This window comes from Phialemonium atrogriseum, assembly GCF_030411735.1.
Source record: "Phialemonium atrogriseum strain 8032-3 unplaced genomic scaffold QBC33scaffold_2, whole genome shotgun sequence".
NCBI classification, from domain to species: Eukaryota; Fungi; Ascomycota; class Sordariomycetes; order Cephalothecales; family Cephalothecaceae; genus Phialemonium; species Phialemonium atrogriseum.
This window is the reverse complement of record NW_026848139.1, coordinates 1,764,676-1,779,478: the sequence shown is the minus strand read 5'-3', so window position 1 is coordinate 1,779,478 and position 14,803 is coordinate 1,764,676. Positions and strand designations below refer to the sequence as shown.

Here is a 14,803-nt window from a genome sequence, read left to right as displayed (position 1 = left end):
TAATTGCTTAAAGGGTCCACGTGGTGCCGACTTTTCCGAGCCAGTGGGTGTGTCTACCTATTTACCGGGGAGCAGCCCCAACCTGGAAAGCCCCAAGGGCCAAGGCAATGTCCAGATCACTGACCTTCAGGCCTCCATCGTTCCTTTCTTCGGGGTGAAACCGGCTTCTCGTCCTTGTATTATAGAATATACCTTCCCACCTTCAGCCCCGTGCCAGGCAGGATTGCTCAGCTGGTAACAACCACGATCAACATTGCCTGGGCGTGACTTCCGTGCTGGCAATATCTGGCCTTGGCAGTTGCTTGGGGCTCATTGACAGCGGCCCATCACGGATACTTTGCCAACAATGCTTCTTCCCTTCCATTCTCTTTTTCATTCCTAAGAAGCAATTACCAAGGACCTAGGTACCTACCTAAGACTTATTGGTAGAGGTACCTCAGTCCCTTCCCTCGCTGCCAACGCGTGCAAAGGATGCAGATTCTGGCAGGGCCGCCTTCAGCATTATGGGGGCTTTCGCTACAGTTGCCTTTGTCATATGTGGCATCTCTTTTATGACCTTTGTGACCTTCTTTGGAAGGCTCCCTGCTCTGAGGTACCTATTTGACCCTCGTTTACCAGCTCTTAGTGCCTGGGATGCTGACCCTCCCAGACGCACCCCGATCCCCTGGCTGCATCGCCTTATATGGATTTATATTCCAAATGGTGTCCTGGCCCTCGACCAGAGGCTCACCTCTGGAAAGCTAACGTCTTCGATCGCGAGATTCGGGAACTATATCATGTATGATAGACATCCCACGGTTTTGGTAAGGCTCTCTCTGTCCTGCGTCTACTGATTCGGCCTCTTCCCGCTTCATTTCAGAGCAGGTGTGGAACCAGCGCTGACTGAGGCAACAGATTTTCTTCTTCCTGTTGCTCTTTGTATCGGAAGTCTTGTATCTCCCCGTTGCCTGGCCGCAGCTGGGGGTTTTCCATCAAATTGCCGCTTCGATAGCCATCATCCTCCCCTATATCTTCCTCTACCTCTCCGCCGCCGGCGATCCGGGGACCATCGAGCCTGGGAACCATGCGGACTCGATGGCTCTCTACCCGTATGACTTCACCCTCTTCCACCCGGGTAACGAGTGCCACACCTGCCGCCTGCTCAAGCCCGCCCGCTCGAAGCACTGCAGCATCTGCAAGCGGTGCATTTCCAAGTCGGACCACCACTGCATCTTCATCAACAACTGCGTCGGCTCCAACAACCAGCGCTGGTTCGTCCTCCTGCTCCTGACCACCGGCATCCTCACCGCCTACGGAGCCGCCCTGGGCATGGGGATAATGATAGCCAAGATGCGCACCCGCTACCCGTACTGGGCTCTCTGGCCGCGCCACGCAAACGATGGCGCTGGCATGGAGATAAAGGAGTACCTCATCATCTGGAGCTGGGGCCTGCAAGGCAACGCCGCCATGGGCTCCGTGACGCTGCTTGCGTTACTTACCAGCCCCCTGGTCTGGGGGCTACTGATCTACCAAGTCTGGCTGATATACTGCGGGACGACGACCAACGAGACCCTCAAATGGTCCGATCTGCAGGCCGACATGGACGACGGCTTCGCCTTCCGGCGCAAGATGCCCCTGGACCGGGCTCGGGACCCGCGCATCGAGCCCGCCTGGACGAGGTGGCCGGCCGAGCCGGAGCAGGTCCTCGTGAGGGCCGAGGACGGGAAGCCGCCGCTCGCGGACGCGAGCGTGCCTGGAGTCGGGGACTGGGAGCCCGTCTGGAAGCTTCGCGATGTGGAGAACCTGTACGACCTGGGCTTCTGGGATAACCTAGTCGACGTCTTCCTACCCGCCCATACCTTTCGGGAGAAGGATATACCGAGGTCGGAGGGTGGAGGTTCGCGGCGCAGGAGGAGCGCTCGGGGTTGATAGAGATATCTGAACAAGCTTCGGGGGCGATCGGAGTCGGCCGGGCAAACCTCTTAGTTTCATGTCAAACGGGGCAAATGTGCCTAGCAAAAGTATTGTTTCTCCCGGGTAGGATCTGTATGTGTTTTGAATATAGACAGGAGGATAGTGTCGTTTGGTCTTCCATAAAATACATGGGTATCACATATGTTACATCTATGAGTGGTTTGTTATACATGGAGCCAGTTATGTCCGGTCCGTTCAGAATGATGCTCGGTGCGTGCGTCCCCGAGGACGGCTCACTGGTGTGGCGCTCTGTGGTATGCTCTGGAATGGGGTCGGTATGGTTTGTGTGCTGCTCGGTGTGCTGTTCGGCGTGCTGCTTGGTGCCCACTGTAGCTGATCGAAGGGCACAATCTTCCCAGTCGGAGATTCGTGGGGGACATCTAACATCCTGTTATCCTCAATGAGGCCCGCCATGCGACAGATGGCCAACCTCGCCCCCTCAACGCCGACCCCTCCGTTCTTCGGATCCCCCGCACCGGTGACCCAGATCTCCCTCTCCCAGCCCTCCCCCTCGAGCCAGGTCAGGCTGGACTTCTCAACGGCCCTCAGCTCCTCCCACACGCGCAGGCACATGCCCTTGACGGCGCTCTCGCCGGCCTCGGTGGCGCCGTACCCCAGCTTGTCCGCCTTGGTCAGCACCACGGCGGTCCTGACGCCGGCGTCCCTCAGCATCCCCAGCACCATCCTGTCGCCGCTCTTCACGCCCGCCACCGCATCCACCAGCAGCACGGCGCCCCGCAGCATGGCCCGCCGGCCCAGGTACTTCGCGATCTCGGTGCCCCACTCCGCCTTGCTGTTCAGGCCGTACCCCGGCATATCCATCAGCACCAGGCTATGCCGGGGCAGGGGCTCGCGCACGTTCCGCGTCCCCCGGCGCTCCGACCGCGTACTCCTGCCCCCTCCCCGCACCGCCTCCGCGACAGCAGACCCATCCCCACCACCACCACCACCAGTATCCCCAACCACCACCCTCATAGGCGGCCCAAACCCAAAAGCATTCATAGTCTTCGTGCTCCCCGCCCTCGCACTCGTGACAGCCGGGCCCATCCCCGCCTCCCCCGCACCACCGCCCTCCCCCCTCCTCGCGACGGCCCTGTGGCTCCTCCCCGCGGCCGCACTCCCGGCGCCCGCGAGCGCGTTGACCAGCGTCGACTTGCCGACGTTGGACCGCCCTAGCACGCACACCTCGGGCACCCGCGTGTTGGCCGGCACGTGGAGGAACCGCGGCGCCGCCCAGAGGAACCGGCCGCGCGGGCCGGCCGCGGCGCCGCCGCCAGTGAAGAGGGCCGTCGCGGCCGAGAGGGCGGGGGGTGCCGGTGCCGGGGCGGGTGTCGCTGTCTGGTTGGGCTGGTTGGATGGGCTGGGGAGGAAGGAGAGCGGGGGTGGTTGGTCAGCGGGGGGTTGGGGGAGGTTGTGTCGTTGTCGTTGTCGTTGGGAGGGGAGGGGGGTGGAGGTTGTCGTGATGCGGCGGCGGTGTTGGCGGTTCGAGGAGCGGATCGTCTCCTCGAGGATTATGGTCCTGAGAGATGGAGGCATGGCCAGAAGCTTTGTTGCTGCCTGGGACCGCATCTTGGACGGCGAATAAGTGGTCTTGCTTGAGAGGATGGGCATCCGGGTTCAAAAGTCTCTAAAATCGATCCCGGCCTTGGACAGTAGATTGCCTGCCAAAACTTTTTGGTTCGACAGATAAGGGTTAGGGTTAGCTAAGGGGCACCCCGAATATCTTCGACTGCAACTTCAGGTCCTGAGCTCCCTAATAACCATTTTGTACATCTCAACATCCTCCCCAAACACCCCCCTTCAGCAACAACCCCCCCACAACCATGTCCACCCCCTCCCCCGCCCGCATGCGCTCCATCTACCGCTCCTTCCTCCGCGAGCTCCCCCCGCGACCGATCCTCTCCACCCCACCCTCCCCCATCCACCAGCGGCTCCGCGACAGCTTCCGCACCACCCCCGGCCCCGCCTCCGCCTCCGCCTCTCCCGCCCCCGACGCCGCCGCGCAGGCGGAGCAGTTCCTCGCCTACGTCCAGGCCCAGCGCGCCTACACGGGCCTGCTGGAGCGCTACAACCCGGGCATGGGCATGGACGAGGAGGAGCGCGTGCGCCTGTCGGCGCGGCGCGTGGGCGTCAACCTGCCGAAGGAGTACGTCGAGGGGGAGGATGAGGGTGGGCCTCCGGAGGGGAAGAAGAAGGAGTAGAAGAAAAACTGCTTGCCGTTGTGGTTCGTTCGTTCGTTCGTTTTCGTCCCCCGGGGGGTCCGGCTCCGGTCCAGTCGATTGTTGGATGCACTACCTTTCTACTCGAGTCGTCTGGTTTGGGAAGCGCGTTGTGGTGGATTCTTGGAAGGTACCTAACCAACCATACCCGGACTTGCGTGGCGGAGGGAGCCGACAATTATCCTTTGCTGACTACCTGTTTGCTCAGAGAGAAGGACTACTTGTGCGCTCATCCACTTTCCCGGCCGGAGGGCTGGTTGAAGCTCCAAGGTCGACTAGCCGAAGGTGGATTGTCACCACCGTATCCTGATGTTCTCAGGACTGCGATGTGCCGTGTATTATTCCAGCTACTGGCGTTATGGAAGGAGGTCATGTTACGAATATGTGTCGGAATCCTGTGCTTGTAAGGGGAAGTGTCGGGGTTTTCCCCTAAGCAGCCAGAAGTGTTAATAGGGGCCCAGGAATTGCAACTAGCTCTGACAACCCTTATTCCCTTCCTCTTGTTTAAATATTCATTTTAGTTCCCATGGCGCCTCGAGACGAGTGTATCGAGCTCCAACGTGAATACCAGCCTCTCATTGTCAGCACCCTGGCAGGACACAGCCAGTGAAAGGCTATCCAGATCAACCAAGTCATCCGTTATACATTTGAAAAAGTCGAAGATCCTCTTCATGGTGATAAGAGTGTAAGAATAAGATAAGGTTTTGAGGTTGAAGAGTATCCAACAAGAATGGCAGCAATGGGCAAAGTCGGTATCGACCGCCCCCCAGCTTAACGTCCCAAATCCCAAGCTCCCCTCCCGTGTTCCCAACAGCAACAACAACAGAAAAGACATCAAGATGTGCAGTATAAAGGGGTATCAACAAGCGATCGCATGGCGCCGGCTCACGGGCAGCGGCAAGCCTAGGGCCAGTTGTGCTCCATGTCTCCTCAACTCCGTTACGTCCCTCTTCCAGTAACTCCCACATGTCCCCAAAATTTCATAGCTCGTCACATCAATTCGCCTCACATCTGAACGCCACCCACGCCTTCGTCCTCGAGGCTCTCGTCCCAACCGCCCGTTTCGAGCAGCCACTCTCCGATCCTCTCCTTGACTCCCCCGATGCAGCCGCCCAGCGCGCTATTCCACTGGTCCTGAACGAACTTGACCTTCTCCTTCAGGTCGTCCGTCAGCCGGCCAGACTCGGCGGCCTTCATATCCTCGACCCTCGCGGGATCCCGGCCCTCGCTCTCCAAGACCTTGGCCTTGGCCGCCACGACAACCTCCCTGACCTCGTGGAGCAGGCACAGCAGGTTGGTCTGGCTCTCGATGAACTGGTACGTGCTCTTCTCGGCGTGCAGTAGCAGGCTGAACAGGTACTGCAGCGGGTGGTCCACGTAGGCCGGGTTCTCGTCGTACTCGGTGAACGGGATCTGGATGCTGAAGCCGTGCAGGTCCGCCGGGATCTTGTCGAGCACCCGCTTGAGCGGCGGCGCAATGTCCCAGAAGGCGCCCAGTTGGGCCTCGACGCCACGCACCACCGTCTCCTCGACCACGTCGCGAAACTCTTGCGAGCGCTGGAGCACCTCCTCGGAGAAGGCGAGTGCCCGCTTCTGGGCGTCCTCGGCGAAGAAGGCCGTTGCCGAGGCGATCTTCTCCTCGTTGTGGGAAAGCCGGTATGGCGTCAACACCATCTCGCGATAGCGGTCGTTTCGGTCCGAGAGCAGATCGTAGATGGCGCGGTGGAGCATCTCGCGCGCCTCAAATATCCACTTGAGCATTGTCAGTTTCTCGAGCAGTTCGGGCTGCTCGTCGCCCTCTTCCTGGGGCATGTTGGGGTTGGATTCGTGCGTCTCGACAAACAGCCTGCCCCGCAACTCTTCAAAGAGAGCCGTGGTCTTGGCGATGCGACCAGTCAGGAGGTCATTGAGCGGCATAACCACCGCCGTTTGGAAGGCGTCAAAGTCCTTTTTCTCCAGTTCTTTGGCCTTGGCATTTTCGTCCGCCTTTGCGTCTGCCTCTATTGCCGCTGCGTCAGCGTATCCAATATTGCCAGAGCTTATTTCTTCCTGGAGATTGATTCGCAGAGCCTTGGTCCGTTGCTTGGCAGCCTCGGCCGCTTCGGCTCGCATCTTGGCGCTGTCTTGCTGGAACCTCTCCTTCGTCCCGTCGACCTCGGTCATATCGCTGAGGGCCCGCACCGAGCTGCGAGTCTGGGCGAGTTCCGGATGGCTGTTGTTGACTGCCGGGTGGTGACGGGGGTACGGAGGAGGAAGAGTCACGAGGCGAGACACGTCCAGGTGAGCAGGGTTCGAGGTGTTTGGGGACGGAAGCGAGAGGAGCGAGTTACGAATATTACGCGGTTGGGGCGTGACGACCGGCTCCTCGTGCCATCCGGATTTCTCGGGTGGGTATTCGTTTGACGGGTCCCGCTTGCTGGGACCTGCTTCGGGACTGTCCACCCATTGAAGGGCCTCCCGGGCCTCCTTAGGAACACTCATATACTTTGATTCCCGCTTAGACCTCTCCATCCTCCCATGTTGCTCCCCGGCCGACTCGGACTCCCACCACCGACTCGCTGGTCTGCCCCGAGAGTCCTCTCCATCGAGAGCATCACTGACACTCATGCTGAGGATGGGCGACAGAGAGGGCATATAGTTTGACGATTGCCAGTTCTGATTGCCGGGAGTCGGTCCCACGGGGGACATTGGCAGGTTAGCCGAGCTAGGGGTAGAACCTGACTGCGCAGGGGGGTCGGAGGCTGTCGCCGAGCCTATAGATTCCCGGTGAGATCTGGGTCCGGATGGCTGGGGAGTAAACTGTGCGGCGATCGTCGTAGAGACAGCCAACTCTGGTCTAGAAGCCATGGGCCGGAACAGATCGCGAGATAAATCAAAGATCTCCGAACCCATCACCCCAATCGCCGCAGCGTACCGCTCCCGGCGTATCCTTGACTCGCTGACGAAAAACTCGGAAAATAAGCGAACCCTCTCCGCATCATCAGCCGCTGAGGCTTCCTTGAGTGCGAATGCCTTGAACCGCTCGACGGTACTGCGCATGAATTGGTCGACTGTCTGGTTCACCGCAGACTGACGGGTGATCGTCTGGCCTGGAGACCGAGGGGTAGCAGCAAAGGTCTCGACGAGTGTGCTAGATGAAGGTCGGCTTTGTGGTGGAGGAGTTGGCAGAGCCTTGGGCGCAAGGGAATGATGGACGTCCGCCGTGGACTTGCCTTTATGGAGACGGGGGGAGAAAGGCGGGGTGGCTGTCTCGGGGCCGGTGGCTTGTTGGGCGGAACCCGGTGCTCGAGGGGTAATGTTCGACCCGTGGCTGTAGTCCATTGCCGGCGTGACCTCCCCGGCTTGCGGCGTACCCGAGTTCGACCGACTGCTCCGTGGAGTCCCCCTACCGATGGTCATCCTGCGGGTCAAGCCAGAGCCAGACGGTATGACGATATCCGACAAAGTCTGTGCGTCTATGGATGCATCTATCGAGTGACGAGTGCTACCCCTTGTCCTACTCTCATTCCGTCGTTCATGGAGCGTTTTTTCTCCTCGGAGAGCTCGCGCGCGGGCCAAACCCCCAGCGGAGCTTACCGTAGATGCTGTTGACTCCGGCTGCGCATTGGAGCTATCAAGGCTAGAGTCCTCACTGACTAGTGATGTCCGGTTTGGCGACTCGCTTCTCCGATGGTCATCGGCGTCAATCCAATCTGCGGGCGTTGGTGGTACAGGTCCCAGAGCTGCAACCCCGCCAGGAGGGGGCCGCCTTGTTGGTGGAGACGTGACTGGGTCACTGCCACCGCCAACCCTGCTGACACTCTGCGAGCGACTAGCCGCAGGGGGTGGTCCTGGGGGTGGAGGCGGAAGGGGCATGCCTGGTTCCCACCGGAAATGGGACGAGGAGCGCGATCTGGCTGACGTCGGGGTACCAATCGCGGGTGTCGACACAGCTCTCCTTGAAGAAGGGGGAAGGGTTTGCGACGAATCCGAATCAGTCCGCTGTGGAATTTGGAGAGTAAGGTGCCCCGGCTGAGGATGAGCATGGGAGGGGCTGGCTACGGGATTATGAGGCGGAGGGTTGGCAGGAGAAGGATGGGGAGGATGGGGAGCCGGGTGCGCTTCGAGCGGTGTGTTGGATTGTTCGGCGTTGTTTTCCCTTCTTCTCCCAAAGGAGGGCAGACCAAACCGCCTCTCGCGAGAGGCGCCCCTGCCACCGGATCCGGGGGGAGGGGCAAAGGCCGTGTTGGCCACCGCCGCATCGGGAGATATCCTCTGGCCGCCCGGGGGCGGGGGCGCTCTCGCTGCAGAGACATTAGCAGCCTGGGCGTCAAAAGATATGCTGACGGGCCGCTGGCCTCGAGGAGGCGAGTAGGGTGGAGGCGGAGGGGGCGATGCTTGGGTAGGTGAGCAGCCAGTCTGCAGAGGTGGAGGGGAAAGTTGCGGAGGCTTACACTGGGGATCCCGGAAGGGATGGACCCGCTCCGGACCCGCGACTGGCGAGGCAATCCATTCTTGGGGGTTGTAGGGCTGTATCGCGCTCACAGGTGTCTGCGCCGTCGATAAGACACTGGGCGAGGCCATGGAGATGGCCGACAGCGGGGTACTGTTCTGGTTGTGGTAGACGCCCAGCGAGGCCGTCAAGAGTGGGTTAAGCCCAGCGCGCAATCGCGCCGTCGGATCGCGACTAACACTCATGGCTAACGAAGTCGGAATTGATCGGTGGGGGGTTCGCAATGGACGGCGACGATTTTCCAAGACCGTTTGCTACCTCTGCAATTCCCGCACACAAACTCCCGCCCTCCCCTTTCGCCGAACCGTCCTCGCTGTTAATGAGTGGCAGCAACGCGGGGGGTTCTCGCTCGATCAGGTCCGAGCCATGGCAGGAATCGCACCAGTCCAACCAACACCCTGGGAATGCGACTGGACGCGGCCAAGGCAGGGCGAGATGGAGTGAGAAATCTAGGCTCGCAGCCTAGATATGACCAGTTTGGTGGAGGGTTGCGGCTGAGGGGCGAGGTATGTATGGAGATGTCAAACACTCGCCGAATGAGCGGACGGGACCATGGGAGCGGGCGAGAATGCAGCAAAGATAAAATTGGTATTTGTGTTATTATTGTATTTATTGTATTGTATAAGTAATGTAAGTATGTACCTTCGTACTCTCTGATGATGGATGGAAACCGCATGGAAAGGCGGGATTTGGCCTCCGCTTTGAGCACGGAACTGCCCAGGTGGGCTAATCTGCGCCTACCCAGGAGCTCTCCACAGGTTTTATGCCTTCCCAGTTCCGGGAGGGGTGTTTATTCCGGTTGTGACCCTGCGAAACGGCAGGTAACGGCAGGGCACTCTGGCAGTCGAACCTCATCATCCCTTTCCTGCACGCTTATTATTAAGAGCGAGCGAGGGTCCCGGTCCACAGGCGAGAGGAAACGCGCTGGCCCGTCCACAGTGGATGGTGCAGTGGCATGTACAGATTACCGCCGGTTTCTTGGCATTTCCTTGTGACGCCGCCGAGCAGTCTGCCAGTGGCCCCAACGCGCAACCTTGCTAGGTGTCTAGAACTGTCCAGACGTAACTGCACCCAACAGCCCCCCGAACCCCCCAACTGTGGGAGAAATGGGACAGCACAGTACATAGGACGCAGGTGGGAGATCAATCTATTCTTGGAGGCTACAAAGTACCGTAGGCTTTCTGTGATTGGTCCGGTCTGATCTGCATTTTGTGAAAGGGATGTCGGGCGCTTAAAAGGTAGCATTCAAGAGATTTGATTCGGCTGCTTGGCCACGCCGCATTAGTGCCTGTGCTCGTCACCTCTCGAGCCAAGCTCTCTCAGCACGCTAAGCCTGATTCCAGCCTCCCACCCAATGCCCGCCTCCAATCCAACCGCTTGAGAATCTGGTTACGGCGGCAGCGATATCAGTTTGTCCAGAACGGAGCCAACGGAGCCCTGGATGCATAAGCAAACATGTGAGTAGCAGACACCTGCAGGATGCAGGCAGGATAACGTGAGTCTGGGTCTGATGTCTGGTTGGGGAATCTCGAGCCTCGAATGAATCACAACCTCTTAGCCTCCAAACGGTGAGCTAAACCTCTTCACACTTATTAACTAGAACTAGGTACGCAACATCGCAAGTGTAGACCCATGGCAAGTACCACCTTGCGGTAGCCCAATCAGAGGCTATTTCAAGCCTCATGCCTCATGCCTTCGCTCCCGCTTCCCCACACTTGCCTGCCTGCCTGCTGGAGCACTTTGTGAGGGGATAATAATAGCAGTGGCCTCTGCGTTTTCAATGAGCCTGGATATCACCAATTCATTTTGTTTCTGCGTTGCGCCATTCATAGGCCTTCAAGAAAAGGGGTCACTCATCACAACTCGCGCTTATGAGTGGGTTCGCACCATTGGTGCGAATAGCCTCCTTAATTGCTTGCCCGGCAAGCCCCCATATTTTCTAGAATAAAAATAGCCTTTCTCCCCCCGGTGTTGGTCGACCCCAATAAAGCGTCGGATGCAGCCCTATAAGTCAGTTGGAAGCTACCACTCGGGACATCCTTAGCCGGTGACCCCTGCTTCCTTCTTTTATCGTTGGAGAGTCATCGACCAACCTCGTGGGGCAGCTTGCCGAACCGCTTCCTTTTTTTAGAGCTCAGCTAGAAGCTCGAGCTTTGAAGAGTCAATCCGAATCATTTCATATAATCCCAGGTCTCAAAATACCCAGGTGGCGAAAACAAGTTCTCATTGGTGATATAAGCTCCCGCTACTGTCAGGGACACGCAGCCAAAGCAATGTCAAGCTTTCGAGTGCCTCCTCAGCTGCGCCGGTCTAGTTCATATGGTCTTGGCAACGGTTGAGCCCCCCTAGTCAGGCCGCGGTATTGGGTCGAGGTGGCGTTCGCGCTTCTTTATATAGATTCGCGCCTCAAACAACGACGGCCCGCCGAGTGCCCGCCGAGTACCCGCCGAGTACACCCCCCAAGACGGGCAACTTCCAAGGGCGCTGCGCTTGCCAGCCCAATCGGATCCAAATCGTGTATTTGTGAACCTCGTCCAGGGTATGGTAACATGCTTGTAACTCCGGGAAGCGTCCCGCCAATATGCTGGACCCGGTGTGGCATATAGCCGTCTGATAGGGGCTAATACACTTTCATCCTTTCTTGCTTCGCGGGGGTTGATATCATAGAATCTCTCGGCACGGACCCATAGTCTTCGGTTCTCTTCAATCTGATGCCGTTCGGCAACTGCTGGAGTTCAAGTTATTCGCACTCCCGGGCGTTGGTTTCAGGCTCAGTGGATGCAAGAAGCCACGATACCAGCCTACCTTTGGCTCGCCTCGCAATCATAGAGACGTATTAGGGCGGCGATCCGAAGAAACAATGCCCTTGCTTAGACGCGACAAGAATAGAAACCGCCCCGGCTAGTCGTTGCGGTAGCTTACCAATTTAGAGATGTCGTAGTGGCACGGCTCCGTCTCTCGTTCGGAACTGAGTTAGAGAGGGTGAACTTCTAGATCGACGAACGTGACAAGGTCCAACTTGGTGGATAGTCGTGACATAACAATCCAAAGATAGCGATCAGCATCAAGAGAACTTTCCCAGAGTATGCTATTTTGAGGTAGGCTCGGTGCCGAGGGTTCCGGTTCGGCAGATAACCAGCCTACGAGAAAAGCGCAGCAAGGGACAGAGAAATGAAGATGAAAGAGCATGGGCCCAGTCTGTTTCGAGAAACTGCTTCCATGAAGTCGAGCCTGCAGCCATTCGGCCGGGAATGAAGAATTGCCTGTCAGAAAGGAGCATCGGCCGTTGGTCCGCAAAGAGACACAGAAGGAAATCGAACGTCAAGCCTCTAAAATGGGGCACCCCCATTCCCTAGCACTTGCTTTAAGATGAAGATTGGGCTCGAGATCCGATGATCTCTGTTATGTCTCGTGAAACTCCATCTGAGGGTCAAGCTCCTGGAGAGGAGAGGACAGCGACAGGTAGCTTGAGATAGGTAGTCGGATTGCGGCAAAAGAAACCAATATCGCGAATTGGGCCTTACTTGATCTCACAAATCTCCTGGTGGAAAGCAAGGTGATGTTTGATGGCGGAAGGACTCGGAGGAGCGAAACTACAATGGAACCCGGGCCGGGGCTTAAGCTGCCGGTGAAATGATCGGCCGAAACAGAACTCAGGGCCGGCGTGGGCCGAGGTTCTGCCGGTCCCACCTTCCAGCCTTACCGCTTGAGAAGGAAATGGAATCTTTTCGAGATTTTCCTCAGCTCCTCCACTACCTACTTTACTGCCCTCTTCCCCAAATCCCCTGGGGCTTTCCTCCCTCCCACAACTATTCTCAGAACAATCATCTCTGGGGATTGCTGAAATTGTGACAAACGGTGCGTTTTCTCCCTACCTGTCCCCCCCATCTCTTCTCCTCTCTCCCTGATGAAACACCAGCTGGCACCAGTCATAGGGTGACTTGTACTCTCTCCTTTGATGATAAATATGCTGTGGTCAATTGACCACTTCTGATTATTTTCTCAAATTCACAATCTTCTGGCTGAATATGCAAGGAAATTGAGCTGACTGTTCCCAAGAACTAGGCCCGGAGGCGACCTGCGTTCCCAATTCCGCGAGGTAGACACAATGGTTCTCCATAACCCCAACAATTGGCACTGGGTCAACAAGGATGCCTCGCCCTGGGCCAAGCAGTGGTTTGAGGAGAACCTGACGAAGCTGGAGGCGAAGGATGGCGATGTTACCGCTAGAATCAGCAAAGTCATCAGCATGGATGGGGATGTCGACGTTAGCCAGCGGAAAGGGAAGGTCATTACCATCTACGATGTCAAGTTAACTCTGGAATACTCAGGTACGTCCTCCGTAGAATACAAGCACATTTATCCTCCATCTGTACCACATTTCTCCGCGTAGTGCACATTTCCATATCCTGGCAGTGGGCTGACTCTCGAGTCACGTAGGATCCACCGCCGAGGATGAGGATGTTTCTGGTACCATCACTGTCCCCGAAGTTGCCCACGATACGGAGGAGGAGGAGTTTGTCGTAAGTTGGCGGCCCAAGCGCCCTTCTGGCCGAAACCGTTCTAATCCACGAATCACATCGTATAGTTCGACATTGACATCTACTCGGATGCCAAAGAGAAGCAGCCAGTCAAGGACCTCATCCGAGCGAAGCTTATTCCGCAGCTGCGAGCCGAATTCCTCAAGCTCTCGCCAGCTCTGATTGCGGAGCACGGCAAGGATCTCCAGCACGCCCCCGGCTCGAATCCGTCAAGCGGCTTCTCGACCCCGAAATTCCAACCCAAGCCGTCGGCGTCCCCGGCGCCCACCTCCACCGCGACGCAGGGCAGCAGCGGCAGCAGCGGCAGCACCGTGAACACGGTGGTGGTGACCGACAACGAAGAGTTCCGCACGACCGCCGCCGAGCTGTACCAGACCTTCACAGACCCCCAGCGCCTGGCAGCCTTCACACGGGCTCCCCCAAAGGTGTTCGAGGGCGCCAAGGAGGGCGGGAAGTTTGAGCTGTTCGGCGGGAACGTCTCTGGCGAGTACCGCGAGCTCCACGAACCCACAAAAATCGTCCAGACCTGGAGGCTTGACCAGTGGCCCAAGGGGCACTACTCCACGTTGCAGATCGAGTTCGACCAGAACGACGTCGAGCACGTCACGGTGATGCGCGTTACGTGGAGCGGCGTTCCCGTGGGCCAGGAAGAGGTCACCAGGCGGAACTGGGGCGAGTACTACGTGCGGAGCATCAAGAAGACTTTCGGGTGAGTACATAAATGCCGGAACCGGATTTTCTTCCCTTCCTTCCTTATCCGGGGTTCGTCTAACGGCTTCCAGCTTCGGGACCATTCTTTAACCCGGGGACACGGCTTGGGTGAGGCGTTCTAGGCGTAGATACTACACGACAGATACTACACGACATGAGGGTGTTGCGGGCCTAGCTTGGCATGAGGCTATCCGAATGTCTTGTTCCCATGGTTCCACAATCGTCTTTCTAGACATCACCATGACCGTTGTCCTCGGGGGCTCCTCGCATTAACAAGCAGAAATCATGAAGTATGTGTGAATGATACATTCTCGAATAGAAAGGATCCCCCAAGATACCTAACGTCCACACCTCCTTTCCTGGGTGCTTACACCAGTCTTCCACTGTCCCAGCCCCTTAAGTATGGCACGAATCAGGTCCCGGACCGCCGGGCTAACAACATCGTGGCATGCCATTGGATCTACGGGGAGTTCCGAGCTGTAACGATAGCATCAGCCTTGCCCCTTGAGAGTGGCTATGCTCCCGACTCGGCGCTGCTAAGGTCGCGGGCCGTTGTGGCCCAGAATAACAAGGCCCCATATAGGTCCATAATGTTGGCCAAATACGACCATAGATATTGCTATCACCAACACTACGGGTGGATACTGCCAATTAGAACAAGTAGAGCAAAGTAACCATATCCAAACTGAAGACCAACTCGTTTCACAGTTGCTAGACATCACCAATATTCTTATAGCGCGGTCGTGTCCCAGCCAACAACACCTCTCCAAGCAATTACAGACCCAAAAGCTATGATGGGTATATATATCCCCTGAACCTACCTTCATGGACGTCTGGTCGAACTCATAGCAAACTCTCATTCCAACTCGTTCCAACACCTCCATTAC

At 57.6% G+C, this 14,803-nt stretch overlaps 5 protein-coding genes across 5 annotated transcripts; 3 read left to right on the top strand and 2 right to left on the bottom strand.

The window, feature by feature from the left end:
* Nucleotides 1–56: 56 nt before the first annotated feature.
* On the top strand, nt 57–2,117 carry QBC33DRAFT_525073 (zf-DHHC-domain-containing protein). Its single transcript, XM_060426776.1, has 3 exons — nt 57–592; nt 650–803; nt 895–2,117. Exons 1-3 carry the CDS (start codon nt 504–506, stop codon nt 1,906–1,908), a joined length of 1,257 nt encoding a protein of 418 aa, XP_060288086.1. The 5' UTR covers nt 57–503; the 3' UTR covers nt 1,909–2,117.
* QBC33DRAFT_525070 (uncharacterized protein) lies at nt 1,987–2,935 on the bottom strand. The gene has a single exon (XM_060426775.1). It carries the CDS (start codon nt 2,926–2,928, stop codon nt 2,149–2,151), a length of 780 nt encoding a protein of 259 aa, XP_060288085.1. The 5' UTR covers nt 2,929–2,935; the 3' UTR covers nt 1,987–2,148.
* A 735-nt stretch (nt 2,936–3,670) lies between these two features.
* Nucleotides 3,671–4,464, top strand: QBC33DRAFT_170481 (putative ras). Its single transcript, XM_060422316.1, has 2 exons — nt 3,671–4,302; nt 4,388–4,464. The coding sequence occupies exon 1, from the start codon at nt 3,777–3,779 to the stop codon at nt 4,152–4,154; it is 378 nt and encodes a 125-aa protein (XP_060288084.1). The 5' UTR covers nt 3,671–3,776; the 3' UTR covers nt 4,155–4,302; nt 4,388–4,464.
* Nucleotides 4,465–5,092: 628 nt separating this feature from the next.
* QBC33DRAFT_170454 (uncharacterized protein) lies at nt 5,093–8,959 on the bottom strand. Its single transcript, XM_060422315.1, has one exon. The coding sequence runs from the start codon at nt 8,847–8,849 to the stop codon at nt 5,178–5,180; it is 3,672 nt and encodes a 1,223-aa protein (XP_060288083.1). The 5' UTR covers nt 8,850–8,959; the 3' UTR covers nt 5,093–5,177.
* A 3,813-nt stretch (nt 8,960–12,772) lies between these two features.
* On the top strand, nt 12,773–13,918 carry QBC33DRAFT_511355 (activator of Hsp90 ATPase; the record flags this gene model as incomplete). Its single annotated transcript, XM_060425837.1, has 3 exons — nt 12,773–12,995; nt 13,105–13,187; nt 13,253–13,918. The coding sequence occupies 3 exons, from the start codon at nt 12,773–12,775 to the stop codon at nt 13,916–13,918; spliced, it is 972 nt and encodes a 323-aa protein (XP_060288082.1).
* Between the last annotated feature and the right edge of the window lie 885 nt (nt 13,919–14,803).

What these genes read in the sequence shown, in the direction of transcription:
- QBC33DRAFT_525073 (XM_060426776.1), top strand. Translation starts at nt 504, where the DNA reads ATGGGGGCTTTCGCTACAGTTGCCTTTGTCATATGTGGCATCTCTTTT. An exon ending in GGAAGGCTCCCTGCTCTGAG is followed by an intron (nt 593 to 649) that starts GTACCTATTTGA and finishes TGACCCTCCCAG; the next exon opens with ACGCACCCCGATCCCCTGGC. An exon ending in ATAGACATCCCACGGTTTTG is followed by an intron (nt 804 to 894) that starts GTAAGGCTCTCT and finishes CTGAGGCAACAG; the next exon opens with ATTTTCTTCTTCCTGTTGCT.
- QBC33DRAFT_170481 (XM_060422316.1), top strand. Translation starts at nt 3,777, where the DNA reads ATGTCCACCCCCTCCCCCGCCCGCATGCGCTCCATCTACCGCTCCTTC.
- QBC33DRAFT_525070 (XM_060426775.1), bottom strand. Translation starts at nt 2,928, where the DNA reads ATGAGGGTGGTGGTTGGGGATACTGGTGGTGGTGGTGGTGGGGATGGG.
- QBC33DRAFT_170454 (XM_060422315.1), bottom strand. Translation starts at nt 8,849, where the DNA reads ATGAGTGTTAGTCGCGATCCGACGGCGCGATTGCGCGCTGGGCTTAAC.